Here is a 26,582-nt window from a genome sequence, read left to right as displayed (position 1 = left end):
CAGAAATGTTGAACAGTTGCAGACACCAACAAGTGACATCATTTCAGTAGAAGCAGTCCATCAGTGGCACCCAGAAATGTTGAACACGTGCAGACACCAACAAGTTACATCATTCCAGCAGAAGCAGTCCATCAGTGGCACCCAGCAATATGGAACAGGTACAGACACCAAGTGACATTATTTCATTAGAAGTAATTCCATCAGTGGCACCCAGCAATTCTGAACAGGTGCAGACAGTACACGTGATATCATTTTAGTAGAAGCAGTTCCATTAGTGCCACCCAGCAATGTTGAACAGGTTCAGACACCAACAAGTGACATCACTTCAGTAGAAGCAGTTCAATCAGTGGCACCCAGCAATGTTGTACAGGTGCTGACACTAACAAGTGACATCATTTCAGTAGAAGCAGTCCATCAGTGGCACCCAGCAATGGTGAACAGGTGCAGACACCAAGTGACATCATCCCAGTAGACGTAATTCCATCAGTGGCACCCAGCAATGCTGAACAAGTGCAGACAGCACACGTGATTACATTTCAGTAGAAGCAGTTCCATTAATGGAACCCAGCAATGTTGAACAGGTGCAGACAAAGACATGTGACATCATTTCAGTAGAATCACTTCCATCAGTAGCACCCAGCAATGTTGAACAGGTGCAGACACCAACAAGTGACACCATTTCAGTAGAAGCAGTTCCATCAGTGGCACCCAGAAATGTTGAACAGGTGCAGACACCAACAAGTTTTATCATTCCAGCAGAAGCAGTCCATCAGTGGCACCCAGCATTGGTGAACAGGTGCAGACACCAACAAGTGACATCATTTAAGTAGAAGCAGTTCCATCAGTGGCACCCAGCAATGCTGAACAGGTGCAGACACCAACAAGTGACATCACATCAGTAGAAGCAGTTCCATCAGTGGCACCCAGCATTGTTGCGCAGGTGCAGACAACAACATGTGACAACATTCCAGTAGAAGCAGTCCATCAAAGGCACCCAGCAATGGTGAACAGGTGCAGATACAAAGTGATATCATTTCAGTAGAAGTAATTAAATCAGTGGCACCCAGCAATGCTGAATAGGTGCAGACAGCACACGTGATATCATTTCAGTAGAAGCAGTTCCATTAGTGGCACCCAGCAATGTTGAACAGGTGCAGACACCAACAAGTGACATCACTTCAGTAGAAGCAGTTCCATCAGTGGCACCCAGCAGTGTTGAGCAGGTGCAGACACCAACAAGTGACATCATTTCAGGAGAAGCAGTCCATCAGTGGCACCCAGCAATGTTGAACAGGTGCAGACACCAACAAGTGACATCATTTCAGTAGAAGAAGTTCCGTCAGAGGCACCCAGCAATGTTGAACAGGTGCAGACACCAACAAGTGACACCATTTCAGTAGAAGCAGTTCCATCAGTGGCACCCAGAAATGTTGAACAGGTGCAGACACCAACAAGTTACATAATTCCAGCAGAAGCAGTCCATCAGTGGCACCCAGCAATGGTGAACAGGTGCAGACACAAACAAGTGACATCATTTCAGTAGAAGCAGTTCCATCAGTGGCACCCAGCAATGTTGAACAGGTGCAGACACAAACAAGTGACATCATTTCCGTAGAAGCAGTTCCATCAGTGGCACTCAGAAATGTTGAACAAGTGGATATACCAACAAGTTACATCATTCCAGCAGTAGCAGTCCATCAGTGGCACCCAGCAATGGTGAACAGGTGCAGACACCAAGTGACATCATTCCAGTGGAAGTAATTCTATCAGTGGCACCCAGCAATTCTGAACATCTGCAGACAGCACAGTTGATATCATTTCAGTAGAAGCAGTTCCATTAGTGGCACCCAGCAATGTTGAACAGGTGCAGACACCAACAAGTGACATCACTTCAGTAGAAGCAGTTCCATCAGTGGCACCCAGCATTGTTGAGCAGGTGCAGACAACAACATGTGACATCATTCCAGTAGAAGCAGTCCATCAAAGGCACCCAGCAATGGTGACCGGGTGCAGAAACCAACAAGTGAAATCATTTCAGTAGAGCAGTTCCATCAGTGGCACACAGCAATGTTGAACAGGTGCAGACAGCAACAAGTGACATCATTCCAGTACAAGCAGTCCATCTGTGGCACCCAGCAATGGTGAACAGGTGCAGACACCAACAAGTGACATCATTTCAGTAGAAGCAGTTCCATCAGTGGCACCCAGCAATGTTGAATAGGTGCTGACACCAACAAGTGACACCATTTCAGTAGAAGCAGTTCCATCAGTGGCACCCAGAAATGTTAAACAGGTGCAGACACCAGCTAGTTACATCACTCCAGCAGAAGCAGTCCATCAGTGGCACCCAGCAATGGTGAACAGGTGCTGACACCAACAAGTGACACCATTTCAGTAGAAGCAGTTCCATTAGTGGCACCCAGCAATGTTGAACAGGTGCAGACACCAACAAGTGACATCACATCAGTAGAAGCAGTTCCATCAGTGGCACCCAGCATTGTTGCGCAGGTGCAGACAACAACATGTGACAACATTCCAGTAGAAGCAGTCCATCAAAGGCACCCAGCAATGGTGAACAGGTGCAGACACAAAGTGATATCATTTCAGTAGAAGTAATTAAATCAGTGGCACCCAGCAATGCTGAATAGGTGCAGACAGCACACGTGATTAGATTTCAGGAGAAGTAGTTCCATTAGTGGCACCCAGCAATGTTGAGCAGGTGCAGACATAAACAAGTGACATCATTTCAGTAGAAGAAGTTGCATCAGTGGCACCCAGCAATGTTGAGCAGGTGCAGACACCAACAAGTGACATCATTTCAGTAGAAGCAGTTCCATCAGTGGCACTCAGAAATGTAGAACAAGTGGAGACACCAACAAGTTACATCATTCCAGCACAAGCAGTCCATCAGTGGCACCCAGCAATGGTGAACAAGTGCAGACACCAAGTGACATCATTCCAGTAGAAGTAATTCCATCAGTGGCACCAAGCAATTCTGAACAGGTGCAGACAGCACACGTGATATCATTTCAGTGGAAGCAGTTCCATTAGTGGCACCCAGCAATGTTGAACAGGTGCAGACACCAACAAGTGACATCACTTCAGTAGAAGCAGTTCCATCAGTGGCACCCAGCAATGTTAAACAGGTGCAGACACCAACCAGTGACATCATTTCAGGAGAAGCAGTCCATCAGTTGCACCCAGCAATGTTGAACGGGTGCAGACACCAACAAGCGACATCATTTCAGTAGAAACTGTTCCATCAGTGGCACCCAGCAATGTTGATCAGGTGCAGACACCAACAAGTTACACCATTTCAGTAGAAGCAGTTCCATCAGTGGCACCCAGAAATGTTGAACAGGTGTAGACACCAACAAGCGACATCATTTCAGTAGAAGCAGCCATCAGTTGCACCCAGCAATGTTGAACAGGTGCACACACCAACAAGTGACATCATTTCAGTAGAAGCATTTCCATCAGTGGCACCGAGCAATGTTGAACAGGTGCAGACACCAACAAGTCACATCACTTCAGTAGAAGCAGTTCCATCAGTGGCACCCAGCAATGTTGAGCAGGTGCAGACACCACAAGTGACATCATTTCAGGAGAAGCAGTCCATCAGTTGCACCCAGCAATGTTGAACAGGTGCAGACGTCAACAAGCGACATCATTTCAGTAGAAGCAGCCATCAGTTGCACCCAGCAATGTTGAACAGGTGCAGTCACCAACAAGTTACATCATTCCGGCAAAAGCAGTCGATCAGTGGCACCCAGCAATGGTGAACAGGTGCAGACACCAACAAGTGACATCATTTCATTGGAAGTAATTCCATCAGTGGCACCCAGCAATTCTGAACAGGTGCAGACGGCACACGTGATTTCATTTCAGTAGAAGCATTTCCATTAGTGGCACCCAGCAGTGTTGAACAGGTGCAGACACCAACAAGTGACATCATTTCAGTAGAAGCAGTTCCATAAGTGGCACCCTGCAATGTTGAACAGGTGCAGACACCAAGAAGTGACATCATTTCAATAAAGCAGTCCATCAGTGGCACTCAGAAATGTTGAACAAGTGGAGACACCAACAAGTTACATAATTCCAGCAGAAGCAGTCATCAGTGGCACCCAGCAATGGTGAACAGGTGCAGACACCAAGTGACATCATTCCAGTAGAAGTAATTTCATCAGTGGCACCCAGAAATTCTGAACAGGCGCAGACAGCACACGTGATATCATTTCAGTAGAAGCAGTTCCATTAGTGGCACCCAGCAATGTTGAACAGTTGCAGACACCAACAAGTGACATCACGTCAGTAGAAGCAGTTCCATCAGTGGCACCCAGCATTATTGAGCAGGTGCAGACAACAACACGTGACATCATTCCAGTAGAAGCAGTCCATCAAAGGCACCCAGCAATAGTGAACAGGTGCAGACACAAAGTGACATCATTCCAGTAGAAGTAATTAAATCAGTAGCACCCAGCAATGCTGAATAGGTGCAGACAGCACACGTGATTACATTTCAGTAGAAGCAGTTCCATTAGTGGCACCCAGCAACGTTGAGCAGTTGCAGACATAAACAAGTGACATCATTTCAGTAGAAGAAGTTCCATCAGTGGCACCCAGCAATGTTGAGCAGGTGCAGACACCAACAAGTGACATCATTTCATGAGAAGCAGTCCATCAGTTGCACCCAGCAATGTTGAACAGGTGTAGACACCAACAAGTCACATCACTTCAGTAGAAGCAGTTCCATCAGTGGTACCCAGCAATGTTGAACAGGTGCAGACACCAACAAGTGACATCATTTCAGTAGAAGGAGTTCCATCAGTGGCACTCAGAAGTGTTGAACAAGTGGAGATACCAACAAGTTACATCATTCCAGCAGTAGCAGTCAATCAGTGGCACCCAGCAATGGTGAACAGGTGCAGACAGTGAAAAGTGACATCATTTCAGTAGAAGCAGTTCCATCAGTGGCACCCAGAAATGTTGAACATTTGCAGACACCAACAAGTGACATCATTCCAGCAGAAGCAGTCCATTAGTGGCACCCAGCAATGGTGAACAGGTGCAGACACCAACAAGTGACATCATTTCATTGGAAGTAATTCCATCAGTGGCACCCAGCAATTCTGAACAGGTGCAGAAGGCACACGTGATTTCATTTCAGTAGAAACAGTTCCATTAGTGGCACCCAGCAATGTTGAACAGGTGCAGACACCAACAAGTGACATCATTTCAGTAGAAGCAGTCCATGAGTGGCACCCAGCAATGTTGAACAGGTGCAGACACCAACAAGTGACATCATTTCAGTAGAAGCATTTCCATCAGTGGTACCCAACAATGTTGAACAGGTGCAGACACCAACAAGTGACACCATTTCAGTAGAAGCAGTTCCATCAGTGGCACCCAGAAATATTGAATGGGTGCAGACACCAACAAGTTACATCATTCCAGCAGAAGCAGTCCATCAGTGGCACCCAGCAATGGTGAACAGGTGCAGACACCAACAAGTGACATCATTTCAGTAGAAGCAGTTCCATTAGTGGCACCCAGCAATGTTGAACAGGAGCAGACACCAACAAGTGACATCATTTCAATAAAGCAGTTCCATCAGTGGCACTCAGAAATGTTGAACAAGTGGAGACACCAACAAGTTACATCATCCCAGCAGAAGCAGTCCTACAGTGGCATCCAGCAATGGTGAACAGGTGCAGACACCAACAAGTGACATCATTTCATTGGAAGTAATTCCATCAGTGGCACCCAGCAATTCTGAATGGGTGCAGACAGCACACGTGATATCATTTCAGTAGAAGCAGTTCCATTCATGGCAGGCAGCAATGTTGAACAGGTGCAGACACCAACAAGTGACATCACTTCAGTAGGAGCAGTTCCATCAGTTTCACCCAGCATTGTTGAGCAGGTGCGGACAACAACGTGTGACATCATTCCAGTAGATGCAGTCCATCAAAGGCACCCAGCAATGGTGAAGAGGTGCAGACAAAAACTGACATCATTCCAGTAGAAGTAATTAAATCAGTGGCACCCAGCAATGCTGAACAGGTGCAGACAGCACACGTGATTACATTTCAGTAGAAGCAGTTCCATTAGTGGCACCCAGCAAAGTTGAGCAGGTGCAGAAATAAACAAGTGACATCATTTCAGTAGAAGAAGTTCCATCAGTGGCACCCAGCAATGTTGAGCAGGTGCAGACACCAACAAGTGACATCATTTCAGTAGAAGCAGCCACCAGTTGCACCCAGCAATGTTGAACAGGTGCAGACACCAACAAGTGACATCATTTCAGTAAAAGCATTTCCATCAGTTGCACCCAGCAATGTTGAACAGGTGCAGACACCAACAAGTGACATCATTTCAGTAGAAGCAGTTCCATCAGTGGCACCCAGAAATGTTGAACAGGTGCAGACACCAACAAGTGACATCATTCCAGCAGAAGCAGTCCATTAGTGGCACCCAGCAATGGTGAACAGGTGCAGATACAAAGTGTCCTCATTTCATTAGAAGTAATTCCATCAGTGGCACCCAGCAATTCTGAACAAGTGCAGACGGCACACGTGATTCCATTTCAGTAGCAGCAGTTCCATTAGTGGCACCCAGCAATGTTGAACAGGTGCAGACACCAACAAGTGTCATCACTTCAGTAGAAGCAGTTCCATCAGTGGCACCCACCAATGTTGAGCAGCTGCAGACACCAACAAGTGACATCATTTCAGTAGAAGCAGTTCCATCAGTGGCACTCAGAAATGTTGAACAAGTGGAGATACCAACAAGTTACATCATTCCAGCAGAAGCAGTCCATCAGTGGCACCCAGCAATGGTGAACAGGTGCAGACACCAAGTGACATCATTCCTGTAGAAGTAATTCTGTCAGTGGCACCCAGCAATTCTGAACATTTGCAGACAGCACACGTGATATCATTTCAGTAGAAGCAATTCCATTAGTGGCACCCAGCAATGTTGAACAGGTGCAGACAACAACAAGCGACATCATTTCAGTAGAAGCAGCCATCAGTTGCACCCAGCAATGTTGAACAGGTGCAGACACCAACAAGTGACATCATTTCAGTAGAAGCAGTCAATGAGTGGCACCCAGCAATGTTGAACAGGTGCAGACACCAACAAGTGACATCATTTCAGGAGAAGCAGCCCATCAGTTGCACCCAGCAATGTTGAACAGTTGCATTCACCAACAAGTGACATCACTTCAGTAGAAGCAGTTCCATCAGTTGCACCCAGCAATGTTGAACATTTGCAGACACCAACAAGTGACATCATTTCAGTAGAAGCATTTCCATAAGTGGCACCCAGCAATGTGAACAGGTGCAGACACCAACAAGTGACATCATTTCAATAAAGCAGTTCCATCAGTATCACTCAGAAATGTTGAACAAGTGGAGACACCAACAAGTTACATCATTCTAGCAGAAGCAGTCCATCAGTGGCACCCAGCAATGGTGAACAGGTGTAGACACCAAGTGACATCATTCCAGTAGAAGTAATTTCATCAGTGGCACCCAGCAATTCTGAATAGGTGCAGACAGCACACGTGATATCATTTCAGTAGAAGCAGTTCCATTAGTGGCACCCAGCAATGTTGAACGGGTGCAGACACCAACAAGCGACATCATTTCAGTAGAAGCAGCCATCAGTTGCACCCAGCAATGTTGAAGAGGTGCAGACACCAACAAGTAACATCATTTCAGTAGAAGCAGTCCATCAGTGGCACCCAGCAATGTTGAACAGGTGCAGACACCAACAAGTGACATCATTTCAGTAGAAGCAGTTCCATCAGTGGCACCCAGCAATGTTGAACAGGTGCAGACACCAACAAGTGACACCATTTCAATAGAAGCAGTTCCATCAGTGGCACCCAGAAAAGTTGAACAGGTGCAGACACCAACAAGTTACATCATTCCAGCAGAAGTAGTCCATCTGTGGCACCCAGCAATGTTGAACAGGTGCAGACACCACAAGTGACATCATTTCAGGAGAAGCAGTCCATCAGTTGCACCCAGCAATGTTGAAAAGGTGCAGACATTAACAAGTGACATCATTTCAGTAGAAGCAGTTCCATCAGTGGCACTCAGAAATGTTGAACAGGTGCAGACACCAACAAGTGACATCATTCCAGCAGAAGCAGTCCATTAGTGGCACCCAGCAATGGTGAAAAGGTGCAGACACCAACAAGTGAAATCATTTCAGTAGAAGCAGTTCCATAAGTGGCACCCAGCAATTCTGAACAGGTGCAGACGGCACACGTGATTTCATTTCAGTAGAAGCAGTTCCGTTAGTGGCACCCAGCAATGTTGAACAGGTGCAGACACCAACAAGTGACATCATTTCAGTAGAAGCAGTTCCATAAGTGGCACCCAGCAATGTTGAACAGGTGCAGACACCAACAAGTGACATCATTTCAATAAAGCAGTTCCACCTGTGGCACTCAGAAATGTTGAACAAGTGCAGACACCAACAAGTTACATCATTCCAGCAGAAGTAGTCCATCAGTGGCACCCAGCAATGGTGAACAGGTGCAGACACCAAGTGACATCATTCCAGTAGAAGTAATTTCATAAGTGGCACCCAGCAATTCTGAACAGGTGAAGACAGCACACATGATATCATTTCAGTAGAAGCAGTTCCATTAGTTGCACCCAGCAATGTTGAACAGGTGCAAACACCAACAAGTGACATCACTTCAGTAGGAGCAGTTCCATCAGTGGCACCCAGCATTGTTGAGCAGGTGCAGACATCAACATGTGACATCATTCCAGTAGAAGCAGTCCATCAAAGGCTCCCAGCAATGGTGAACAGGTGCAGACACAAAGTGACATCATTCCAGTAGAAGTAATTAAATCAGTGGCACCCAACAATGCTGAACAGGTGCAGACAGCACACGTGATTACATTTCAGTAGAAGCAATTCTATTAGTGGCACCCAGCAATGTTGAGCAGGTGCATACATAAACAAGTGACATCATTTCAGTAGAAGAAGTTCCATCAGTGGCACCCAGCAATGATGAGCAGGTGCAGACACCAACAAGTGACATCATTTCAGGAGAAGCAGCCCATCAGTTGCACCCAGCAATGTTGAACAGGTGCAGACACCAACAAGCGACGTCATTTCGGTAGAAGCAGCCACCAGTTGCACCCAGCAATGTTGAACAGGTGCAGACACCAACAAGTGACATCATTTCAGTAGAAGCATTTCCATCAGTTGCACCCAGCAATGTTGAACAGGTGAAGACGCAAACAAGTGACATCACTTCAGTAGAAGCAGTTCCATCAGTGGCACTCAGAAATTTTGAACAAGTGGAGACACCAACAAGTTACATCATTCTAGCAGAAGCAGTCTATCAGTGGCACCCAGCAATGGTGAACAGGTGCAGACACCAAGTGAAGTCAATTCAGTAGAAGTAATTCCATCAGTGGCACCCAGCAATTCTGAACTAGTGCAGACAGCACATGTGATATCATAACAGTAGAAGCAGTCCAATTAGTGGCACAAAGCAATGTTGAACAGGTGCAGACACCAACAAGTGACATCACTTCAGTAGAAGCAGTTCCATCAGTGGCACCCAGCAATGTTGAGCAGGTGCAAACACCAACAAGTGACATCATTCCAGTAGAAGCAGCCCATCAGTTGCACCCAGCAATGTTGAACACGTGCAGACACCAACAAGCAACATCATTTCAGTAGCAGCAGCCATCAGTTGCACCCAGCAATGTTGAACATTTTCAGACACCAACAAGTGACATCATTTCAGTACAAGCAGTTCCATCAGTAGCACCCAGCAATGTTGAACAGGTGCAGACACCAACAAGTGACATCATTTCAGTAGAAGCAGTTCCATCAGTGGCACCCAGAAATGTTGAACAGGTGCAGACACCAACAAGTGACATCATTCCAGCAGAAGCAGTCCATCAGTGGCTCCCAGCAATGGTGAACAGGTGCAGACACCAAGTGACATCATTCCAGTAGAAGTAATTTCATCAGTGGCACCCAGCAATTCTGAACAGGTGCAGACAGCACACGTGATATCATTTCAGTAGAAGCAATTCCATTAGTGGCACCCAGCAATGTTGAACATGTGCAGACACCAACAAGTGACATCACTTCAGTAGAAGCAGTTCCATCAGTAGAACCCAGCATTGTTGAGCAGGTGCAGACAACAACATGTGACATCATTCCAGTAGAAGCAGTCCATCAAAGGCACCCATCAATGGTGAACAGGTGCAGACACAAAGTGACATCATTCAAATAGAAGTAATTAAATCAGTGGCACACAGCAATGCTCAACAGGTGCAGACAGCACACGTGATTACATTTCAGTAGAAGCAGTTCCATTAGTGGCACCCAGTAATGTTGAGCAGGTGCATACATAAACAAGTGACATCATTTCAGTAGAAGAAGTTCCATCAGTGGCACCCAGCAATGTTGAGCAGGTGCAGACACCAACAAGTGACATCATTTCAGGAGAAGCAGCCCATCAGTTGCACCCAGCAATGTTGAACAGGTGCAGACACCAACAAGCGACGTAATTTCAGTAGAAGCAGCCACCAGTTGCACCCAGCAATGTTGAACAGGTGCAGACACCAACAAATCACATCATTTCAGTAGAAGCATTTCCATCAGTTGCACCCAGCAATGTTGAACAGGTGCAGACGCCAACAAGTGACATAACTTCAGTAGAAGCAGTTCCATCAGTGGCACTCAGAAATGTTGAACAAGTGGAGACACCAACAAGTTACATCATTCCAGCAGAAGCAGTCCATCAGTGGCACCCAGCAATGGTGACCAGGTGCAGACACCAAGTGAAGTCATTTCAGTAGAAGTAATTCCAACAGTGGCACCCAGCAATTCTGAACTGGTGCAGACAGCACATGTGATATCATTTCAGTAGAAGCAGTTCAATTATTCAATTAGTGGCACGAAGCAATGTTGAACAGGTGCAGACACCAACAAGTGACATCATTTCAGTAGAAGCAGTTCCATCAGTGGCACCCAGCAATGTTGAGCAGGTGCAGACACCAACAAGTGACATCATTCCAGCAGAAGCAGTCCATTAGTGACACCCAGCAATGGTGAACAGGTGCAGATACCAAGTGTCATCATTTCATTAGAAGTAATTCGATCAGTGGCAGCCAGCAATTCTGAACAAGTGCAGACGGCACACGTGATTTCATTTCAGTAGAAGCAGTTCCATTAGTGGCACCCAGCAATGTTGAACAGGTGCAGACACCAACAAGTGTCATCACTTCAGTAGAAGCAGTTCCATCAGTGGCACCCAGCAATGTTGAGCAGCTGCAGACACCAACAAGTGACATCATTCCAGTAGAAGCAGTTTATCAGTGGCACCCAGCAATGTTGAACAGGTGCAGACACCAAGTGACATCATTCCAGTAGAACTAATTAAATCAGTGGCACCCAGCAATGCTGAACAGGTGCAGACAGCACACGTGATTACATTTCAGTAGAAGCAGTTCCATTACTGGCACCCAGCAATGTTGAGCAGGTGCAGACATAAACAAGTGACATCATTTCAGTAGAAGAAGTTCCATCAGTGGCACACAGCAATGTTGAGCAGGTGCAGACACCAACAAGTGACATCATTTCAGGAGATGCAGTCCATCAACTGCACCCAGGAATGTTGAACAAGTGCAGAAAACAACAAGCGACATCATTTCAGTAGAAGCAGCCATCAGTAGCACCCAGCAATGTTGAACAGGTGCAGACACCAAAGAGTGACATCATTTCAGTAGAAGCATTTCCATCAGTGGCACCCAGCAATGTTGAACAGGTGCAGACACCAACAAGTGACATGATTTCAGTAGAAGCAGTTCCATAAGTGGCACCCAGCAATGTTGAACAGGTGCAGACACCAACAAGTGACATCATTTCAATAAAGCAGTTCCACCTGTGGCACTCAGAAATGTTGAACAAGTGCAGACACCAACAAGTTACATCATTTCAGCAGAAGTAGTCCATCAGTGGCACCCAGCAATGGTGAACAGGTGCAGACACCAAGTGACATCATTCCAGTAGAAGTAATTTCATAAGTGGCACCCAGCAATTCTGAACAGGTGAAGACAGCACACGTGATATCATTTCAGTAGAAGCAGTTCCATTAGTTGCACCCAGCAATGTTGAACAGGTGCAAACACCAACAAGTGACATCACTTCAGTAGGAGCAGTTCCATCAGTGGCACCCAGCATTGTTGAGCAGGTGCAGACATCAACATGTGACATCATTCCAGTAGAAGCAGTCCATCAAAGGCTCCCAGCAATGGTGAACAGGTGCAGACACAAAGTGACATCATTCCAGTAGAAGTAATTAAATCAGTGGCACCCAACAATGCTGAACAGGTGCAGACAGCACACGTGATTACATTTCAGTAGAAGCAATTCTATTAGTGGCACCCAGCAATGTTGAGCAGGTGCATACATAAACAAGTGACATCATTTCAGTAGAAGAAGTTCCATCAGTGGCACCCAGCAATGATGAGCAGGTGCAGACACCAACAAGTGACATCATTTCAGGAGAAGCAGCCCATCAGTTGCACCCAGCAATGTTGAACAGGTGCAGACACCAACAAGCGACGTCATTTCGGTAGAAGCAGCCACCAGTTGCACCCAGCAATGTTGAACAGGTGCAGACACCAACAAGTGACATCATTTCAGTAGAAGCATTTCCATCAGTTGCGCCCAGCAATGTTGAACAGGTGAAGACGCAAACAAGTGACATCACTTCAGTAGAAGCAGTTCCATCAGTGGCACTCAGAAATTTTGAACAAGTGGAGACACCAACAAGTTACATCATTCTAGCAGAAGCAGTCTATCAGTGGCACCCAGCAATGGTGAACAGGTGCAGACACCAAGTGAAGTCATTTCAGTAGAAGTAATTCCATCAGTGGCACCCAGCAATTCTGAACTAGTGCAGACAGCACATGTGATATCATAACAGTAGAAGCAGTCCAATTAGTGGCACAAAGCAATGTTGAACAGGTGCAGACACCAACAAGTGACATCACTTCAGTAGAAGCAGTTCCATCAGTGGCACCCAGCAATGTTGAGCAGGTGCAAACACCAACAAGTGACATCATTCCAGTAGAAGCAGCCCATCAGTTGCACCCAGCAATGTTGAACACGTGCAGACACCAACAAGCAACATCATTTCAGTAGCAGCAGCCATCAGTTGCACCCAGCAATGTTGAACATTTTCAGACACCAACAAGTGACATCATTTCAGTACAAGCAGTTCCATCAGTAGCACCCAGCAATGTTGAACAGGTGCAGACACCAACAAGTGACATCATTTCAGTAGAAGCAGTTCCATCAGTGGCACCCAGAAATGTTGAACAGGTGCAGACACCAACAAGTGACATCATTCCAGCAGAAGCAGTCCATCAGTGGCTCCCAGCAATGGTGAACAGGTGCAGACACCAAGTGACATCATTCCAGTAGAAGTAATTTCATCAGTGGCACCCAGCAATTCTGAACAGGTGCAGACAGCACACGTGATATCATTTCAGTAGAAGCAATTCCATTAGTGGCACCCAGCAATGTTGAACATGTGCAGACACCAACAAGTGACATCACTTCAGTAGAAGCAGTTCCATCAGTAGAACCCAGCATTGTTGAGCAGGTGCAGACAACAACATGTGACATCATTCCAGTAGAAGCAGTCCATCAAAGGCACCCATCAATGGTGAACAGGTGCAGACACAAAGTGACATCATTCAAATAGAAGTAATTAAATCAGTGGCACACAGCAATGCTCAACAGGTGCAGACAGCACACGTGATTACATTTCAGTAGAAGCAGTTCCATTAGTGGCACCCAGTAATGTTGAGCAGGTGCATACATAAACAAGTGACATCATTTCAGTAGAAGAAGTTCCATCAGTGGCACCCAGCAATGTTGAGCAGGTGCAGACACCAACAAGTGACATCATTTCAGGAGAAGCAGCCCATCAGTTGCACCCAGCAATGTTGAACAGGTGCAGACACCAACAAGCGACGTAATTTCAGTAGAAGCAGCCACCAGTTGCACCCAGCAATGTTGAACAGGTGCAGACACCAACAAATCACATCATTTCAGTAGAAGCATTTCCATCAGTTGCACCCAGCAATGTTGAACAGGTGCAGACGCCAACAAGTGACATAACTTCAGTAGAAGCAGTTCCATCAGTGGCACTCAGAAATGTTGAACAAGTGGAGACACCAACAAGTTACATCATTCCAGCAGAAGCAGTCCATCAGTGGCACCCAGCAATGGTGACCAGGTGCAGACACCAAGTAAAGTCATTTCAGTAGAAGTAATTCCAACAGTGGCACCCAGCAATTCTGAACTGGTGCAGACAGCACATGTGATATCATTTCAGTAGAAGCAGTTCAATTATTCAATTAGTGGCACGAAGCAATGTTGAACAGGTGCAGACACCAACAAGTGACATCATTTCAGTAGAAGCAGTTCCATCAGTGGCACCCAGCAATGTTGAGCAGGTGCAGACACCAACAAGTGACATCATTCCAGCAGAAGCAGTCCATTAGTGACACCCAGCAATGGTGAACAGGTGCAGATACCAAGTGTCATCATTTCATTAGAAGTAATTCGATCAGTGGCAGCCAGCAATTCTGAACAAGTGCAGACGGCACACGTGATTTCATTTCAGTAGAAGCAGTTCCATTAGTGGCACCCAGCAATGTTGAACAGGTGCAGACACCAACAAGTGTCATCACTTCAGTAGAAGCAGTTCCATCAGTGGCACCCAGCAATGTTGAGCAGCTGCAGACACCAACAAGTGACATCATTCCAGTAGAAGCAGTTTATCAGTGGCACCCAGCAATGTTGAACAGGTGCAGACACCAAGTGACATCATTCCAGTAGAACTAATTAAATCAGTGGCACCCAGCAATGCTGAACAGGTGCAGACAGCACACGTGATTACATTTCAGTAGAAGCAGTTCCATTACTGGCACCCAGCAATGTTGAGCAGGTGCAGACATAAACAAGTGACATCATTTCAGTAGAAGAAGTTCCATCAGTGGCACACAGCAATGTTGAGCAGGTGCAGACACCAACAAGTGACATCATTTCAGGAGATGCAGTCCATCAACTGCACCCAGGAATGTTGAACAAGTGCAGAAAACAACAAGCGACATCATTTCAGTAGAAGCAGCCATCAGTAGCACCCAGCAATGTTGAACAGGTGCAGACACCAAAGAGTGACATCATTTCAGTAGAAGCATTTCCATCAGTGGCACCCAGCAATGTTGAACAGGTGCAGACACCAACAAGTGACATGATTTCAGTAGAAGCAGTTCCATCAGTGGCGCCCAGAAATTTTGAGCAAGTGGAGACACCAACAAGTTACATCATTCACGCAGAAGCAGTCCATCAGTGGCACCCAGCATTGGTGAACAGGTGCAGACACCAAGTGAAGTCATTTCAGTAGAAGTAATTCCATCAGTGGCACCCAGCAATTCAGAACAGGTGCAGACAGCACATGTGATATCATTTCAGTAGAAGCAGTTGAATTAGTGGCACCCAGCAATGTTGAACAGGTGCAGACACCAACAAGTGACATCACTTCAGTAGAAGCAGTTCCATCAGTGGCACCCAGCAATGTTGAGCAGGTGCAGACACCAACAAGTGACATCATTCCAGTAGAAGCAGTCCATCAGTTGCACTCAGCAATGTTGAACAGGTGCAGACACCAACAAGTGACATCATTTCAGTAGAAGCAGTTCCATCAGTGGCACCCAGCAATGTTGAGCAGGTGCAGACACCAACAAGTGACATCACTCCAGTAGAAGCAGTTTATCAGTGGCACCCAGCAATGGTGAACAAGTGCAGACACCAAGTGACATCATTCCAGTAGACCTAATTCCATCAGTGGCACCCAGCAATGCTGAACGGGTGCAGACAGCACACGTGATTACATTTCAGTAGAAGCAGTTCCATTAGTGGCACCCAGCAATGTTGAACAGGTGCAGACACCAACAAGTGACATCATTCCAGTAGAAGCAGTCCATCAGTTGCACCCAGCAATGTTGAACAGGTGCAGACACCAACAGGCGACATCATTTCAGTAGAAGCAGCCATCAGTTGCACCCAGCAATGTTGAACAGGTGAAGGCACCAACAAGTGACATCATTTCAGTAGAAGCAGTTCCATCAGTGGCACCCAGCAATGTTGAACAGGTGCAGACACCAACAAGTGACATCATTTCAGTAGAAGCAGTTCAATCAGTGGCATTCAGAAATGTTTAACAGGTGCAGACACCAACAAGTTCCATCATTCCAGCAGAAGCAGCCCATCAGTGGCACCCAACAATGGTGACAGGTGCAGACACCAAGTGTTATCATTTCAGTAGAAGTAGTTCCATCAGTGGCACCCCGCAATTCTGAGCAGGTGCAGACAGAACATGTGATATAATTTCATTAGAAGCAGTTGCATCAGTGGCACCCAGCAATTCTGAACAGGTGCAGACGGCACACGTGATATCATATCAGTAGAAGCAGTTCCATTAGTGGCACCCAGCAATGTTGAACAGGTGCAGACACCAACAAGGGACATCACTTCAGTAGAAACAGTTCCATCAGTGGCACCCAGCAATGTTGAGCAGGTGCAGACTCAAACAAGTGACATCATTCCAGTAGAATCTGTCCATCAGTAGCACCCAGCAATGGTGAACAGGTGCAGACACCAAGTGACATCATTCCAGTAGAAGTAATTCCATCAGTGGCACCCAGCAATTCTTAACAGGTGCAGACGGCACACGTGATTTCATTTCAGTAGAAGCAGTTCCATTAGTGGCACCCAGCAATGTTGAACAGGTGCAGACAACAACAAGTGACATCACTTCAGTAGAAGCAGTTCCATCAGTGGCACCCAGCAATGTTGAGCAGGTGCAGACACCAACAAGTGACATCATTCCAGTAGAAGCAGACCATCAGTTGCACCCAGCAATGGTGAACAGGTGCGACACCAAGTGACATCATTCCAGTAGAAGTAGTTCCATCAGTGGCACCCAGCAATGCTGAACGGGTGCAGACGGCACACGTGATTTCATTTCAGTAGAAGCAGTTCCATTAGTGGCACCCAGCAATGTTGAGCAGGTGCGGACAGCAATAAGTGACATCATCAGAAGTAGCAGTTCCAACAGTGGCACCCAGTAATGTTGAACAGGTGCAGACACCAACAAGTGACATCATTTCAGTAGAAGCAGTTCCATCAGTGGCACCCAGCAATGTTGAGCAGGTGCGGACAGCAATAAGAGACATCATCAGAAGTAGCAGTTCCATTAGTGGCACCCAGCAATGTTGAGCAGGTGCAGACATAAACAAGTGACATCATTTCAGTAGAAGCAGTTCCGTCAGTAGCACCCAGAAATGTTGAACAGGTTCAGACACCAACAAGTGACATCATTTCAGTAGAAGCAGTCCATCAGTTGCACCCAGCAATGTTGAACAGGTGCAGACACCAACAAGTGACGTCATCTCAGTAGAAGCAGTCCATCAGTGTCACCCAGCAATGTTGAGCAGGTGCGGACAGCAATAAGTGACATCATCAGAAGTAGCAGTTCCAACAGTGGCACCCAGTAATGTTGAACAGGTGCAGGTAACAGTCCATAATACTCACTATCACTAATTAGACAATTCATTAGAGTTCATCACCAGAAAACTTTTTCAAGTGGCACCCATCATTGTTGAACAAGTGCAGGTAACAGTCCTTAACACTCACTATCACTAATCAGACAATTCACTGAAATGTGGATGAAAGGTGAATGAGTGTGTTTTCATTTCCCAATCCCAAGTAATTGGTACCGACCTACCTCCTAATATTATTTTACTTTTTTGTTGTGGCTTGCACTGACACCCATCAAATTATAGGTTTACTGATATTTGTGTATTTGTAGTAGTTAATATGACAATTATCTGATATCATTTGTGTGTTTGCTATAATTTGTATGTTTAGTGTAAGAGCATTGATAATTATTTTGTAAAAGCAATTGTATGTGCATTCAAACTATTGTTCGTGCTTACACGTATTAACATTGGTGGGTGCCACGTGGAAATGTTTAATTTGTGCTGATGAACTCTGATGAACTGTCTGATTAGTGATAGTGAATATTATGGACTCTTACCTGCCTTTGTTCAACATTGATGGGTGCCACTTGGAAATGTTTAATTACTGCTAATGAACTCTGATGAACTGTCTAATTAGTGATAGTTTGTATTACGGACTGTTACCTGCACTTGTTCAACATTACTGGGTGCCACTCTTGGAACTGCTTCTACTGAGATGATGTCAGTTGCTGGTGTCTGCACCTGCTCAACATTGCTGGGGGCCACTAATGGAACTGCTTCTACTGAGATAATGTTAATTGTTGCTGTCTGCACCTGCTCAACATTGCTGGGCGCCACTGACGGAACTGCTTCTACTGAGATGATGTCACTTGTTGCTATTTGCACCTGTTGACCACTGCTGGGTGCTACTGCTGGAACTGCAAGTACTCTGAGGAGTGCAACTTGTATATTTAACTATTGAAAGGATTTTATGTGAATATTTGTATAAACTGATTTTTTGTGTGTTTACTGTTTATGAAATGTTGTGAGACTCTTACCTGCACCTGTTCGTCATTGCTGACGCTATTGATTGAATTGTTTAACCACATGATACTTGTGTAAACTATTATGTAAAATCAAATGTGTGCAAGCATTTGTATTCCTTACTGTATTTTATATATTAGGTTATTGAAGGTTCAGTGCAAAGCCAAAATTTATTTAGTTATGTGACAGTTACTTATTAATACTATGTTTTATTTTTGTCTGTATTTTTTCTGGACGAATTTGGTGGTATTTTCACCACCAATTCTGGCAAAAATACCATCAAATTCTAGCCCATGGAGGAGGGGCATATGAAAGGTGGCTACACTGAGTCACAGCGCCAGAGATTTCGCCAAAGAGTATTGTTTAGCCGCCTCCACTGGCAGTTACTTCTGAGTAGTAGGTGAGTGCAGTGGTAGTTCTGAGGTAGGCGTGTTCTGTGCTTGTTGAGACGTCGATAGAGTACTAATTGTTCTGTTGGGCAAGACACCATATGTTATTCGATTGGGGATGTTGTAATGATCAAAGTGTATTTTTTGTCAATATATATGAAGGTAAAGAATTTTTTTTTATTTTTAATGTTCTATATAACAATACCTCTTGCTCACAGGTTCAGTCAACAAAGCATCTGGCTCGTGTTGTTGTGCTAGACTGTAATTCTGGTTTCTATATGCAATTATGGTATTTCTAGATTTTTTAATTACTTCAGTGTAAATTGTGTTTAAAATATCTTGTCTTATCGTGGAAGAACCGTGCCAGATGTTTACGTTGAATCATACTTCCACACACAGAACAGTTACATTTGTACTTTGTTGTTTCGTAGTTTTATAGTTGCTGCGGACTTAATTAATTAATTTTGTTCAAAAAATTTCCTTTCATGCTTTGTTGTAATTCTATGCAGTCAGATTGCGTACTAGTATTATTCAGGGCCAACCGGTTACGAGACTGCGTAACCGGACAAACAGCGACTAAAGTTAAAAAAATATTGGCATTCTATTTAATTAAGACCCCGTGCTACGGATGTAGCTTTACTGCGTCAATGTGAAACTTTTTTTTTTAAAGGCAAATCCAATTATACTAAATTTCTCTCCCCGCGAACCGTGTGACACTCCCTGGGCACCTTGCGATACGTTTTGCGTGATGCGATCAGTACCTTAGTCGTAATGGATACCTTGAAGGAAGGGGAAACTTGACATACCTCGTGCGACCACTTGACATACCTCGTGCGACCTGAAGGCCACTCTCTTTACTTCTTCGTTCTGTTCGTCCAGTTCTTTTTGTTAGCGCTCGAAGATGAGTGCCGTGGCCACTCTGTGCGTCATCGTGGCCGGAGCGACTGCCGTGCTGTTCGCAGCGGCAGGAAAACTGTGGGCCAGCCGGCTGCGTACTGGTGTGCCCGGACCACCCACTCTCCCCATACTGGGCAACCTGCTGTTCTTTCGGAAACTGCCTGTTGTCTACGAACACTGCAACAAGCTGCAAAGACTGTACGGAAATGTCTACAGGTAAGTCGAGAGAGGTATTTCGTCCTACATATCTATAGGCTGGTCGTTTATTTCTTGGTGCAACGTAGTAAGGACAGTACTTTTTCTGCTGCTACTTCTTAGTGTCTTACATTCTCTTTAATCAAAACACTGTTTTCTTGGTCTAACAGTCTTATTGTTCCCTCTTGGCTCTTGCACACATTGTGTAATACCCCTTTCTCCCTATAGCTTATTCCTGTTCTGTTCAGAATTTCGAACACTTTGCACCTTTCCACATTTTCGAACGCTTTAGCTCTCACACGATGCGACATGATAGCAAATCGGACAATGATCCAGAAAGTGTAGAATCAATATTTTTATTTCCGTTCATGATCACCAAATGTTACGTTCTCATACTACCGGTTTCGGTTTTTCTAGGTCGTCAAAACCCTATCAAAGTGTACTGATTTTTCTTCAGTCTTGCTTCTGTGAACAAGCCCAACCTCAGTACCGCTTATCTATTGCCTTTACCTATCGTAAAGCCGAAATGATAGTCAACTAACAGATCCTTAGGTTTCCTTTCTATTCTTCTATATAATATCCTTGTCAGGGGAATGTATGCATCAGATGTTAAGTTGGTTGTGCGATAGTTTTCGAACTTATCTGCCCTGGTTAACTTCAGAATTCTGTGGACGAATTTTTTCCCAAAGTCGGACGGTTCGCCACCAGTCTCATACCTTCTATACACAAACTTGAATACCCGTTTGGCTGCCACTTCACACAACGATTTGAGATATTTCGATAATTTGTTATCTATCTCTTCTGCCTTACTTAATTTCAAGTCTTCCAGATATCTGTTAAATTCTGACTCTAGTACTTGACCCCCTCATCCCTATCTAATTCTGTTTCTTCTTCTGTCACATCATCAGATAAGCTCTCCCCGTTTTCAGCGTCCTCTTTCTACCTTTGCTTTTAATTTCGGTTTAAGGTTCATTTGACTTTTCTACAGACTCAGTCAGTCATTCCGAAAACCATTTCTTTTCCGATTTCTTCACACCCTTCATGTAGCCATTTCACCTTAGCGTCCTGGATTTCCTATTTATTTCACTCCTGACTTGTATTTCTGTATTCCTGAAGGTATTTGGAAATTTTTTTTCACTTCCTTCTTTCGGCGTTCGCCCGAAGTATTTCTTCTGTTACGCTTGATTTCTTCGCAGTTACCTTTCTTGCACCTAAATTTTTCTTTCCAATTTCTGTGATTACCCTTTCAAGAAATGTCCTTTGTTCTTCAGCTGAACTGACCGCTGAGGTATTCACTGTCGCAGTATCTAAAACCTCAGAGAACGCCAAGCATCTCTTGTCATTCCCCAGTATTTTCGTATCTCACTTCTTTGCGTACTCTTTCTTCCTGTGTAGTCTCTTAAAATTCAGCCTACTCTTCATCATCACTAAATTGTGATCTGAGTTTATACCTTCTCCTGGGTACACCTTAAAATCCAATATCTGATTTAAGAATCTCTACCTGACCATGATGCTTTCTAATTGAATCTTCCAGCATCTGAGGTCCTATCTCAAATATATCTTCTCCTTGTCTTGTGATTCTTGAATAGATTATTCGCTGTTAATAGAAGATATTTGTTGCAGAGGTCAGTTAGTCTTATTCCCTCTCGTTTCTACTGTCAGTCCCATGTTTTCTCCCAACCCTCTCGTCTACACCTTCCTCTACAAACGCATTCCAATTATTATTAGATTTTCATCTCTCTTTACGTACTGAATTCACCCATACAGTATCCTATATACTGCCTCTCCCTCTCTTCGTCTTCTACTTGCGTCGTCGGCATGTATACCTGAACTATTTTTGTCGGTATTGGTTTGCTGTCGTTCGTCTTAAGAACAACCATTTCACTGAAATGTTCACAGTAACTCACTGCGTGCCCTACTTTCCTATTGGCAATGAATTGTCCTCCAATTGTAGTATTTTCTGCTGCTGTTGACATTACCCTATACCTTATATGACCAAAAATCCTTGTCTCCTTTCCATTTAACTTCACTGACCCCCTTTATATCTAGAGTGAGTCTTAGCATTTGCTTTCTATCACGCTCAAACTTCTGGAGCTGTAGAGGGTAACAGCCGTAGAGGAAGACAGAGACTGGAATGTACTCAGCAAATAATTGAGGACGGAGGCTGCAATTTCTTCTCTTAGGTGAAACTGTATTCGTAGTGCGACAAACCTGCAAAGTTTATTTTCCAGGACGCAGACGATGACTACATCAATGACTTCAAACTGAGTGTGCAGTTCTGCAGATGGTTTGCTGACCAATCGTTAGTAATAAAATGTCGTACTTGGCGAAATATACACTACTGGCAAATAAAATTGCTACACCAAGAAGAAATGCACATGATAAACGGTTATTCATTGGAAAATATATTATAATAGAACTGACATGTGATAACATTTCCACGTAATTTGGGTGCATAGATCCTGAGAAATCAGTACCCAGAACAACCACCCCTGGCCATAATAACGGCCTTGATACGCCTGGGCGTTTAATCAAACAGAGCTTGGATGGCGTGTACAGGTACAGCTGCCCATGCAGCTTCAACACGATACCACACTTCATCAAGTGTAGTGACTGGCGTATTGTGGCGAGCCAGTTGCTCGGCCACCATTGACCAGACGTTTTCTATTGGTGAGAGGTCTAGAAGAGAATGTGCTGGCCAGTGCAGCAGTTGTATCCAGAAAGGCTCGTATAGGACCTGCAACATGCGGTAGTGTATTATCCTGCTGCAATGTAGCGTTTCGCAGGGATCGAATGAAGGATAGAACCACGGGTCATAACACATCTGAAATATAACGTCCACTGTTCAAGTGCCGTCCATGCGAACAAGAGGTGACCGAGACGGGTAACCAATGGCACCCCATACCATCGCCCTGGTGAAATGCCAGTATGGCGATGACGAATACACGCTTCCAATGTGCGTTCACCGCGATGTCGCCAAACACGGATGCGGCCATCGCGATGCTGTAAACAGAACCTGGATTCATCAGAAAAAATGACTTTTTGCCATTCGTTGACCCAGGTTAGTCGTTGAGTACACCATCGTAGTCGCTCCTGTCTGTGATGCAGCATCAAGGACAACCGCAGCCGTGGTCTCCGAGCTGATTAGCCGTGCTGGTGCAACCGTCGTCGAACTGTTCCTGCAGATGGATGTTGGCTTGCAAACGTCCCCACCTGTTGACTCAGGTATCGAGACGTTGCTGCACGATCCGTTACAGCTATGCGGTTAAGATGCCTGTCATCTCCACTACTAGTGATACGAGGCCGTTGGGATCCAGCACGGCATTCCGTGTTACCCTCCTGGACCCACCGATTCCATATCCTGCTAACAGTCATTGGATCTCGACCAAAGCGTGCAGCAATGTCGCGATACGATAAACAGCAATCGTGATAGACTACAATCCGACCTTTATCAAAGTCGTAAACGTGAGAGTAAGGATTTCTCCTCCTTAGACGAGGCACCACAACAGTGTTTCACCAGGCAACGCCGGTCAACTGCTGTTTGTGTGTGAGAAATCGGCTGGAAATTTTCCTCATGTAAGCACGTTGTAGGTGTCGCCACCGGCCCCAACCTTGCGTGAATGCTCTGAAAAGTTAATCATTTATGTATCACAGCACCTTCTTTCTGTCGGTTAAATTTCGCGTCTGTGGCACGTCATCTTTGTGGTGTAGCAATTTTAATGGCCAGTAGTGTACAATCATCACTGATTGCTTTGGCGAAGATCTCTACATTGATCGTGAATCCCTAAACAGTTTCTTTGGAGGTGCCGTTGATACGAAGACAGGCGGATTTCCAAGAATGAAATTTGGGCTCTGAACCTATGGAGAGATGGGATTTTTTCACGTTGAGATGTTGAGGGTAACGAATATTATAGAGTTTTTTTTTTATCCGGACCCAAGAGGAGCAACAAGGGATGTGCGATCGGTGGTTAATTGTAAATTTTTAATCCAAAAAATAAAGTGGTGATTCGTTGATAGTTTCGTTATAGACAAATTGATTTGGTGTCAATCAATATGTTGTTCAGACCCATTAGGATTTTTGTGGGAAAGAAAAGCCATGTGCCATTTTGTGAGATATCGGCGTCAAAGATGATATGTTTGGTGGGATAAAAAAGTGCAGACAGGGAGCCTTTTAAGAGCTGCTTTTAAGGCATGAAATGCTACCTGACAGACGTTTACCCCAACGAATCGTCTGCTTTTTATGCGTAAATTACAGTATTTCATGATGTAGCAATCTCGGACGCTTCTAATATGAACTAGAAGTAATAATTTACTTTTTCTAAGACTTCCATCTCCGTAACGTGGACGTAAGTAAATATGAACTTCCACATCCTTTTGCGCCGCTTTAAAGTTCCACTACAAGGATGTGCCATAGGTGTTACACTTGAGCGTGGATGAACTTACAGTTATCTAACCAGCACTTTAGACTATGCGTTATATATCAGAGTACATCAATTGCCGACTGGTATCGTCAATCTCATTGCGTTTTCCGAGATGGACTTCCACATCCTTTTGCGCCGCTTTAAAGTTCCACTACAAGGATGTGCCATAGGTGTTACACTTGAGCGTGGAAGAACTTACAGTTATCTAACCAGCACTTTAGACTATGCGTTATATATCAGAGTACATCAATTGCCGACTGGTATCGTCAATCTCATTGCGTTTTCCGAGATGGAAGTTAGAGAGCCAGTTAAAGCATCCATATTCATGTCTATGGATTTTTAAATCGAGGGTCCAGTTATATCAAACTCCCTAAGGATGTAGCTGATAAGAAGGTGTTTTCTAACATCCAAAAGGGACAAGATAAAGCTTGTTTTTCATGGTCAATTCTGATATGTGAATGAAAAATGATACAGAATCCAGAGCGCACATCTCGATACCGAATAGATCTTAATGGAGGTTATAAGTTTGGTAGTATAGAGTTCCTCGTAAAGCTTCAGGACAAAATCTTGGAATATTGGGTCACGTTTATGGTCTGAAGCAGAAAAACAAGCCAGATGAGCAGGACAAGCACACTGTAATTGAACTACTCCATTTTTCGAAAAATGCAGGTGAGAGTAATCTTCATGTAAACACACTTCTCTTCCTGGAAGGTGATAAACAGCATTTAATATGAATTAAAGACATGTCCTGCCCCTTTACAGTCGATTGTCGTAACGTGAACATAAGAAACACATTTTCTTCAGATGTCTAAATAGCTTTTCAGAAGAAAAGTGTTTACAAAGGCGTCTGGAGGACTGTGAATTCAAGGAACCGGTACATGTTGTTATGCATGCAGAAGAAAACAAGTTCATGAAATTCAAGAATGCTCACCACCAGGAATGATGTCCGTTTATTGTATAAGCAGACTTTGAATGTTTCCTTGCCCCTATCACCCTCTGGGAAAGGGTACCCCTTAGACTCACATACCACCTGCATGCAAGTGTACCAACTTGCATGTTTGTATGATTCAAGTCTAAACCGCTATGAATCTCACGTCGCTGATAATATTGCTGTTTGGTTGCTCACTGAGCTTGAAAATCTCTCATGAGATGTTAATAGGCTTTACAGCACAAACTTCCCCATGACTGAATTAGAGGAGGATAAAAAATTATACAATGATGCAGTTAACTGTTATATTTGTGGGCTGTCGTTGGACAGAAAAGCTGGGACTCCCCATAGGAATCACTGTCATCTTACGGGGAATATCTGTGATGCATCTCCCAAAACATGCAGCGTAATGTATCAGTTACCACGACACATTCCCGTATTCTTTCATAATGCACCCTTTCTAGTTCGGCAACTACTTAATTTTGGTTGGTACAAAAATTAGGTCAATGTCCTGCCTAAGAGTAGTGAGAAACATATTTTATTCTCTCATTGACACGCTACATTTTATGCAGGCGCCACACCAGAAACTCATTGAAACTCTACCTTGGAGGAATATGCATATCACACAATCTGCATAACCTGATGAGGAATAGTTTAGCGACTAGGAAAGGTGAAACTCGACGAAACCAGGCTACCTTACATATCTGAATTTATCTGCACTCTTACAAACGATTCCGTGACTAGTGCAGATTATGAGCATAACGTCAATATGTGGCGGAAAATCAACATTCCAAATATCGGTGAATAGCAGGTCTGTACATGGATACCGACGTGCGGTTGCTTGCGGATGTTTTTAAAAACTTCCAGAATGTTTTCATGGCCACATACTCTCTGGATCCAACCTTTTATTACACAGCACCTGGGTTGTCCTGCGATGCAATGCTGAAGAAAACGAGGTGCAGCATTCCACTTTTGACTGATGATGACATGCTTCTTTTCCCGCCTTGGTGCAGGTCTTATTACATTTGACGCCACATTGGGCGACCTGCGCTCTGGGTAGGGATGAAATGATGATGAAGACAACACAACACCCAGTCCCTGAGTGGAGGAAATCCCT

The 26,582-nt window shown here is 44.7% G+C and overlaps 1 protein-coding gene across 1 annotated transcript in view; it reads left to right on the top strand.

Moving 5' to 3' along the window:
- The first annotated feature begins 19,925 nt into the window (after positions 1-19,925).
- The window catches only part of LOC126355424 (cytochrome P450 4d2-like), a 78,453-nt gene continuing 71,796 nt past the window's right edge, over positions 19,926-26,582 (top strand). Inside the window, exon 1 of the mRNA XM_050005728.1 lies at positions 19,926-20,137. Coding sequence (XP_049861685.1) covers positions 19,926-20,137 — 212 coding nt within the window. The remainder of the gene's footprint in view (positions 20,138-26,582) is intronic.

The sequence above is a fragment of the Schistocerca gregaria genome, chromosome 3, assembly GCF_023897955.1.
Source record: "Schistocerca gregaria isolate iqSchGreg1 chromosome 3, iqSchGreg1.2, whole genome shotgun sequence".
NCBI lineage: Eukaryota > Metazoa > Arthropoda > Insecta > Orthoptera > Acrididae > Schistocerca > Schistocerca gregaria.
The sequence above is the reverse complement of the archived record's forward strand: the minus strand, read 5'-3'. Positions and strand labels throughout refer to the sequence as shown.